Source organism: Ipomoea nil, unplaced genomic scaffold, assembly GCF_001879475.1.
Source record: "Ipomoea nil cultivar Tokyo-kokei standard unplaced genomic scaffold, Asagao_1.1 scaffold2403, whole genome shotgun sequence".
NCBI classification, from domain to species: domain Eukaryota; kingdom Viridiplantae; phylum Streptophyta; class Magnoliopsida; order Solanales; family Convolvulaceae; genus Ipomoea; species Ipomoea nil.
In genome coordinates this window covers 1-8684 of record NW_017618831.1, presented here as the reverse complement: position 1 = coordinate 8684, position 8684 = coordinate 1, and the positions used below count along the sequence as shown (strand labels likewise).

The following is an 8684-nucleotide window of genomic DNA, read 5'->3' as shown; positions in this document are numbered from 1 at the left end:
AAAGTCTAACCCGGGTTCCATTAGACCACATAGTCTTAGTACATTATTAGTTGTTATATTCTAACTCATTCTTGACTTAGGATCTTGTACAAATTAAACAACTTCACATGCATACCAAATACTCCGTACTACCAAATCAAGAATACATAGAACTCGCACGGACTTAATTCACTGGTTCAATAGGCAATATTTGGGAGAAGAGATCAAGATTCGAACCTTGGTAGAGACAGCATGGGAATTATTATGTCTAAAATGGACAGAACCCTTGTGTGTACCGGTATTTGGCCTTATCTGCTGAGCTTTTGATGAGTTATTGTGATTTACATCCTCCAAAATTCTCTATCGAGCCCGGGTGTGAGGGCGCTTAAAGATGGAGATTCAACATTTAATTTTGAGAGAAGAATACTAACAAAGATTGCCCATATAATGTGCAATGAATTGAAATTATTGTGAATGAAATTGTTTTTTAAACCCAATTATTAACAAGTAGTATTATACTATTATTGTGACTATATATAAATTTTAATTCCAATCACTATCTGACTAACTTGCAAACATGTAATAGTCCAATGAATAATGGGAAATTGGAAAAAATGAGGGTGACATTTCTATAATTACGACGGCATTTGAAAATAAAATATATGATAATGCATTCACGGATAATTAATGCTACACACATGTAAGTGCACTGGCAGTTATTCGATCCGCATATACACTATCAAGTGTTTTCAAATGCACATTCGTAATTACAAAAATGTTAACACAATTTTTGTTTAATTTTCAATCCATAATCATCTTAGGTAGACAAATGAGATTAGTCTGCACTTTCTCACGAAGCTACCACATCCGTCCATCTAGGATTGTTCAATCTTCTTGATGTTTCTGAGTCATAAATGTGAAAGTAGTCTGCTTGCATCGATTATATAAAATTTTTTGAAATAGATCCTAACAAAAATGATATGAAATTAATGAGATAATTGGCTAATCTGTCCAAACATCCAACAATGGACTTGAGCCCAATCGAGAAGGCAAATGAGGGCCCAAAGCTTGGCTCTAGTGTTCTTGGCCCAATACCTTAGCCTAGTTCATTTACGGTAAATTATCAATCGTTATGCGTTGGACCCGTGTCCAGCAAGCACTGTTATCTTCTTTTTTTTTTTTTTTAATATTTCAGACCGCTTCGTTATAAGAGTATATGTTCATAATTTTATTACTATATGTTAATAACTGTACATTCATAACTCCATAATTGTACGTTCATAACACTATAACTGTACATTCATAACTCCATAACTGTACATTCATAACTCCATAATTGTACATTCATAACTCCATAATTGTACATTCATAATTTTCGAAGCTCTATGTTCACAATTTTAAAGCTCTATATTTATAATTTTATCACTATATGTTCATAATTGTAAGTTCAGAATTCGATCAATAATTGTACATTCATAATTCCATAACTGTAGATTCATAATCTCATAACTGTAGATTCATAACTCCATAACTGTAGATTCATAACTCTATAACTGTACATTCATAACTCCATAACTGTACATTCATAATCTTCGAAGCTCTATATTCACAATTTTAAAGCTCCATGGTCATAATTTTATCACTATATATGTTCATAATTGTAAGTTCATAATGTTAGAGCTCTGTGTTCATAATTTCATAATTGTATAATTATACATTCATAACGGCATAACTGTACATTCATAACGGCATAACTGTACATTCATAATCCAAAAAAATAATAATAATAACGCCGTTAACGGCAAAACACGCGCGATTTTTTTTTAACTAAATGACGCGTTTTTTTTAAAAAACGACGTCGTTTTGGGCCCGTGTCCACAATTCAGTGTGGACACGGGTCCAGGACATAATTTGCCGTAAATTATATCGTGGACCAGGGTCCACAATACACTAAGGATTTTAATCTAATACACAGAATTTGACTTCATATAATGCACATATATACACATAAACACAATATAATAATCATGAATTATGTACATTATGAGTATGAATTCTGTGCATTATGTTAAGTGTTTATGTGTCCCCAGCTGTGTAATACACAGAATCCAAAAGGTTGAACCCCGCACAAGGAACCCCACTCACTTTGAGAGGTTGCTCCCTGGTCATTCTTCTAAAGTTTCACCTCTATGACCAGTTGAACTGCCCATGCGGGTCATTTTCATTATATTGTGTTTATGTGTATGCATATTATGAACATGAATTTTGTGTATTGGATCAGGGTCCACGATACAACGATTGTTCATTTAGGCAATTAGGCACATTGTAATTATTATGGCAAATTTTATCGTGGAACATGATGCATGTAGTAGTATGATCCATGAAGTGAGTACCATTTTAATTATACTTTAGTTTCATTTGACAATATTGCATTGTTTTTCAATTTCATTTTTCACACACACTAGCTTCATTATAGCAATAACAGCGTATTATTTTAATTCTACTACAATTTCAATTAACAATATATATTAAGAAAAATAGTCAAATAAGTCACTAAACATTACCTGAAAAGTCAATTAAGCTCCTAAATTTTAAAAAAGTGTAATTACACTTTTTAACATGTCATATTGAGACAATGAGGTAAGCAGACAACATGATGAAATGGATGAAAACATTTGCATACATAATACATTTGAAATGGATTGTATAATTGCATACATTTAGAGTGTTTAGTGACTTAATTGTGCATTTTTTCATTCAGTGACCTAATTGCATTTTTAGGTTACATTCAGTTGCCTAATTACATTTTCAGGTTACATTTCAGTGGAATTGGACATTTGGGCCAGATTCCAAATATTTTTCTCCTTGGAGAAAGCACCCGAAGCAAGGAGCGGGAAGCGGAAATCGGAATCTGATGAGAAATTGTGATACCTGTTTATGTTACTTGATCAAAAAGTTATTATTCTTATTTATCATCTAATTACCCCAAATGAGCAGAGAACGAAACGTTGACCAATTGACCGGGTGCACGATATCATTTGCGAGCGATCACCTACCAGGCTATCACTCAGTTAGCAATGGATTCTCCGTCGCCGGCGGCGGCGAAGGACGTAAAAGCGATAGTCTCATTATACTCCAACTATATCTGGACCCGACTTCGTAGCTTCTTGCCGGCTACTTCATCTACCTACAGCTCTAGCCTGCTCGCTGGAATCTCAAATCTCTATGGCGGCGGCGCCGGAGGAGGCGGCGCCACTAAGCGCCGACGCAGAAAGACCTGCCTCCCCCTCCCTCTGCCTACCTCAGCCTCGGTCTCCTCTTCCTCCATGTAAATTTTTTACCTCTCTTGTTATATCCGAGTTCTAGTGTATGCCAATAATAATGCTTCTCCAGTTGATTGATGAAATTGCCAAGAAATTTTGAAATCTTTCATTTGTGATGATCATGACTGTTTTCAGGGCTTAATTTCAATTAAATGCTGGGATTTTGTTGCTTCATTTTTTGTTGTGATTGAAGCTGGTATTGTTATGCTATGATCGTTGGAAATTTCCATTGTTAAAAGAAGGAAATAAATTGTTAATGATAAGTAAAAAAAAAAAAAAAAAAAAAAACACTATAAATTGTTAACCCATGGCTAGCATCTTTAGCCCCTGATCTGGTTCTTGAGAGTTCAGACTCTACTTTCTTTCTCGGTCACTAGTTTGTTTCATGTGTTTCAAGTTTGGCATTGTGGGGTTTAGTTAGAAATATAGACTGGTGTGATTTTTTTAAGAAGGTTCTATTGGTTTCATATGTGCAGGACTGCATCTGAAAATTCCAGAATTTTTATCGTTTTGGAGAACATTATTGAACACACTTTCTTAAACTTGCATTACATCCAGAAGAACCTAGAATTTTGGCAATCTAAAGCCGAGGTTAGTGACCAGTATTTCATTATGGTAGACTTCCATTTGGCCTTAATTTTCTCTAGCAATTTTGATCATTGAAATTTTTTTGTTTACCTATCTACTCTCAGGAATCAAATGCTCGAAAAGCATACTTCATGATATGTGGGAGAGGTCCATGTGCATTTTTTAATGGCACAGTTCAACTGATTCGTGATTATGTTAGTGATGGTTCTGGGAAACAGCACACGTATGGTCTGGCATCCTCTTATATATCTGAGAGAATAAATGTGTTGAGCAGTTTAAGATACTGTTTGGCTACATTTCTGGCTCAGGTTTTTCTCCTACTAAGAATATAATTTAATGTATACATGTATCAGTGTCATAGTTTCCGTTTGTTAAAATTCAAACATTTAATTAATATGCTCTTTTAGCTTTACTAAGACTCCTGCTATTGACTTAGGTGTTTGTTAGAGGTATCAGTTATGTCATTTAGTTTGGTGGGTAAAAAATGACCTATATTTCCAAATGCAAAAGAAAATTACAAGATTAGTATATCATTGTGAAGCTCCAATTAATGGTACACCATATATTTAATGATATAGTACTTCACATCGTAAGTACTAAGACATCTCAATCAATAAATTGGAGATTGCAGGTCTCTTAATCATGCAGTATAACTTCAGCTTCTCATCCCCGTGTTGATGTGGTTGCCATTTAGTATTGTTATGTTATATTTCTTCATCTGTTGAATGTTGACTAATTCACTAATTAAGCCTAAGACTTTAGGTAGGAGTTTGCAAGTCCAATCTCCATTGCCATCAATTGTACCCAAAAATAAATAAATAAAAAGCTGAAAAGAGACACCTTGGTACCATCCGTCCATGAATTTTGATGACTTAAACTTGTAAACCTGCAAATATTGTTAGCATATGAATCACTGACTTCTGTTGAATGCAATAGATCTACATGGTGGTGGACACAGCTGGATATGATTTAGTCAATGACCCTGAGAAGTCAGTGTCATTATTATTGGTGAAGATCAATGATCTGTTTCTGCAATTGGAGGCTTCTATTGGAAATTTCCATGCTACATGTCAGGTGAGGGGTTTTTTTTTCTTGCATTTAATTGTTCAAATATAATTATTACAAAGTTATATTTTTATTTGCTGATTACACCTACTGCTTTTATTTTGACAACTCTGTTGCAGAAAGACTCTTCTGTAGAGGGAAGCTATTCAGGTCCTCTAATGTTTGAGAAACTTCCAGAAGTAAATGAGGATGGTTCTCGGTGGACAGATAGTGAGGTTCAAGATGCTATCAACTTTATTAACCAAAATCTACAAAAATTGGAGTCATACTTATCTACAATAGTAAGAGTTCTGATCTAGAATCGTTCTTGCTGATTTATAATGTGTTTATTTGTATTTTTTTTCCCATGATTGTCTTTTGAAATTTAAGAAACCATTGATTTAATTCTTGCTTGCTGCAATAGTAGTTGGATCCTATGATTGAAAGAGGTTTTGATATATCTGTTTGTACAGCAGCAAATTGTAAGAAAAGAAAACTCTTTGCCTTCTATGGAAAAATAAAACACCAATGATTAGCTCTATCCCTTCTTTATCCTCTATAACGAATTCATCTTCATCTAGAATTACTTTTTTGTTATTTTTTGTAAAGAGAAGGATACTTTGTGGCTCATATATTCTTTCTGCAAACTATTAAGCAATCTTAATAAATTTATGCAAGGGTTAAGTGGTGTTCTTAACCCAGTAGGTATGCCATTCTTCCAAACCAACTGGTTATGAGTTTATGTGTTCCTCATTCTGTATTTCTGTTTACTTTGTTATACTATCTCTGAACTACTAATTTTCACACAAGAGCTTTATAATTTCCAAGATTAACAGAGAAGAAAGTATCTCTTGGATTTCATATATAATTATCTATCACTTTTACTTAGTCTCCTGGTTAATTTTGTTTCTCCTTCAATTTTTAGGATTTTATGTCTTTGCTTGTAATTTTTTCCTAGGTTATGAAGCACAAGAGGCCAAGGAAAGTAACTCTTCACTGGATGCGCTATACGTGTGGGATCGTTGGCATCTCTATCTGTTCTTTATGGGTTCTCCGCCATAGCCGTTTAATGGGGAGTTCTGACATTGACAATTGGATTTGTGAAGCAAAAGAATCAACAATTAGTTTTTGGAATGATCATGTAGAGCAACCGGTGAGCAGCATATCATGACTAATATTGAATCTCAATACTCATTTTTTTTTTTCATGAAATTCCATATCTCAGCGATAAATCTCTTTGACCAAATAATCTCCTCAAACACTCAGAATTTCTTTTAATAATGTTAGTAATGAAATACTGAGAGATTTGTTTCAACTGAGTTCCTATTGTATTTGGCATCTGTGATTGTCTGATTGATGCCTATGCCATTCAGCTTACTGAATTTTTTTCTCATCTATGCTGAATTTGATTTGTCTTTTTATTTTTCCATCAGCTTCTCTCGATAAGAGATGATCTTTTCCATACATTCAGGAAGAGGCAGAAAGGCGCAATGGAACCTGAAGAAGTACAGATAACTGCTAACTCTCTACACAGGTTTGTTAACTACTGCGAATTGAGAGCATTTTTCGAGCTCTGAATTGCTGATTGAATGTTGTTGAAAACATTATATCCAAGTCATGTAATCTAGTTTTGCATATGAGCAAACTGGCTCACAAGTAGCTTGAGCCTTGAATGTCCGACTTGTTGACCGCCAAGCTTGTCTTTTTTTTTTTTAATCGTTGAATAGTATATTGCTTTTGGTATGATAATAATGTGACAAAATTAATCTTGTACCATTGTTTCCTATATAAAGTGCTATCAGATCTTCACCCTTTCACACCAAAATGTCCAACCTTAGCCTCACAACTCTCTTTCACCAGTTTCCATCCTTTTCTCACCAGCAGCAGTTATACATTTCTAGTCCTCCCATTTTTCTTTTAGAATCATCCATTGCATGTTTTGCTGTTTCTCTCTTCAACTGATCCGCTACACTGATTGCTGTGCTGTGCGTTCCCTAACCGTAAATAGAATTTTGATGTACGCAAGGAGTTTAATATTGCTGAAGTATTGCTTTCCTTACCTCAACATTATCTATAAAAGATTATGAAATGATTTGCAGAATGTTGCGAGCTTTCACCGAGCAAACAAAAGGCACGATGCTTCCAGAGAATGCCACAGACAATGAAATGCTAGAAGTAGTAATGGAAAGGTGCGAACAACCCCCCCCCCCCCCCCCCCCCTTCCTTTTTGCCAATGCTTGCAAAAAAAGAAAATTTGAATTAATGTTTCCTTACAGCTTGGCCTCTCTAAAAAATGGCTGCTTTTGTTTGAAAAAGCAACTTCTACCTAAGTTTTCATAAATACCTATATTTTGGTCTGGTATTTTAGTTATTAAAAACCTTAGATATATTAGATCATTATTACTTGAATCCAAAAGTGAATCTCGTGTGGCATGTAAGACAAAGTCCTTACACAATGCATCGCAATTTGATAGCTAATTAGCTACCCATGGACTTGTACTGCATCTGTAATCTTGAACTTTTATCTGAAAATATATAGTGCCAAACTTTGGTCAGTTATTTGATCTGTATTTGTGCAAGATGTAAGCATGCATTATTATTGAGGTTCTGCAAATACGCTCTGAAGCGATACTTGTTAGTGTAGATATGAAAAAGAAGTGATGCATCCACTCCAAAATCTTCTCTCCGGGGAGCTTGCCCGTGCTTTACTTATCCAGGTATAACATACCGTACTATCTCACATGCTAGTGTCACAACAGGCATTTTAGTTTTTTAGAGAATGATAATAGTGTCTGGTTTTGGCATATGACATTTTGTTTTATGATTTCAGGTCCAGAAGCTAAAACTCGACATTGAGAGTGAGTTAAATAGGCTAATGCTGTTATCCGTTTATCATTTCTTCTTAGATGTCAATTTCTATTCATTCTTTTCCCTGATAGAAGCTTTTCAAATCAGGCAATGCTTGAGCTGGATCAAATTCTTCGAGCAAATGAAATTAACTTTGCTATCCTAGCCGCTTTACCAGCCTTTTTCCTCTCCCTTGTCGTAATCATGTTGGTGCGTGCATGGTTTAAACAGGTACGATTGGCTTTTTATTTCTCTGTAGTCTACTTTAGTTTGGGATAAATATACAAACACTTGTGCACTTGAGCAGATAATGCGGTTTAGTGCTTTCCTTAAACCAAAAGAGAAGAAAATGCAAATTACAAACTGAAAATTGTATGGATGTATGTATCTGACCTGCATCTCTCGCACATTGAAAATAATTTTTTAATTTTGAATCAGATACTAGAGCGGAAGGCAGGGGAAGAGTTGCTCGAATTCAAAGAGACTCCTTATTGTACAAGTTGAGAGAAGGATTATGCAATTAGAAAGCTGCAAGGATCAAGGACTAGTAAGAACACTTACCTTGAACTATACGCTTGATGACTTTATCTATTATTTTTTATTTTTTTAAAGATTTTTGGACAGATGGAAATGTCATAAGCTCGAAAAACTACACTTCCTGTTTTAGTGCGTTAACCTTTCACCTATAATAGCTTTGCAATGAAATGCATGGCGATTGGCGAGCCTTCAAATGCAAAATGCAGTAATAGCTGCAATAGCTATGAAAGCAAAACCTCCAAAATGGATATGACTTGAATGGTCAAACTATTATATTCATATTGTTCCCGGGAATTTCTTCCAAAGTACTTTATGTATGACTTTCAGGAAAAGGATGCTCAATTCATTTTCGGCTTGTGCTTTATT

At 34.7% G+C, this 8684-nt stretch overlaps 1 protein-coding gene across 1 annotated transcript; it reads left to right on the top strand.

Annotated features, from left to right (window-relative positions):
- Positions 1-2972: 2972 nt before the first annotated feature.
- LOC109152207 (protein DGS1, mitochondrial-like) lies at positions 2973-7815 on the top strand (the record flags this gene model as incomplete). The annotated part of the gene is made up of 10 exons (XM_019299795.1): positions 2973-3307; positions 3779-3893; positions 3995-4198; positions 4827-4964; positions 5075-5236; positions 5893-6087; positions 6368-6468; positions 7034-7123; positions 7579-7651; positions 7765-7815. Coding segments are annotated over exons 1-10 (1380 nt in total), but the record flags the coding sequence as incomplete, so codon positions are not given.
- Between the last annotated feature and the right edge of the window lie 869 nt (positions 7816-8684).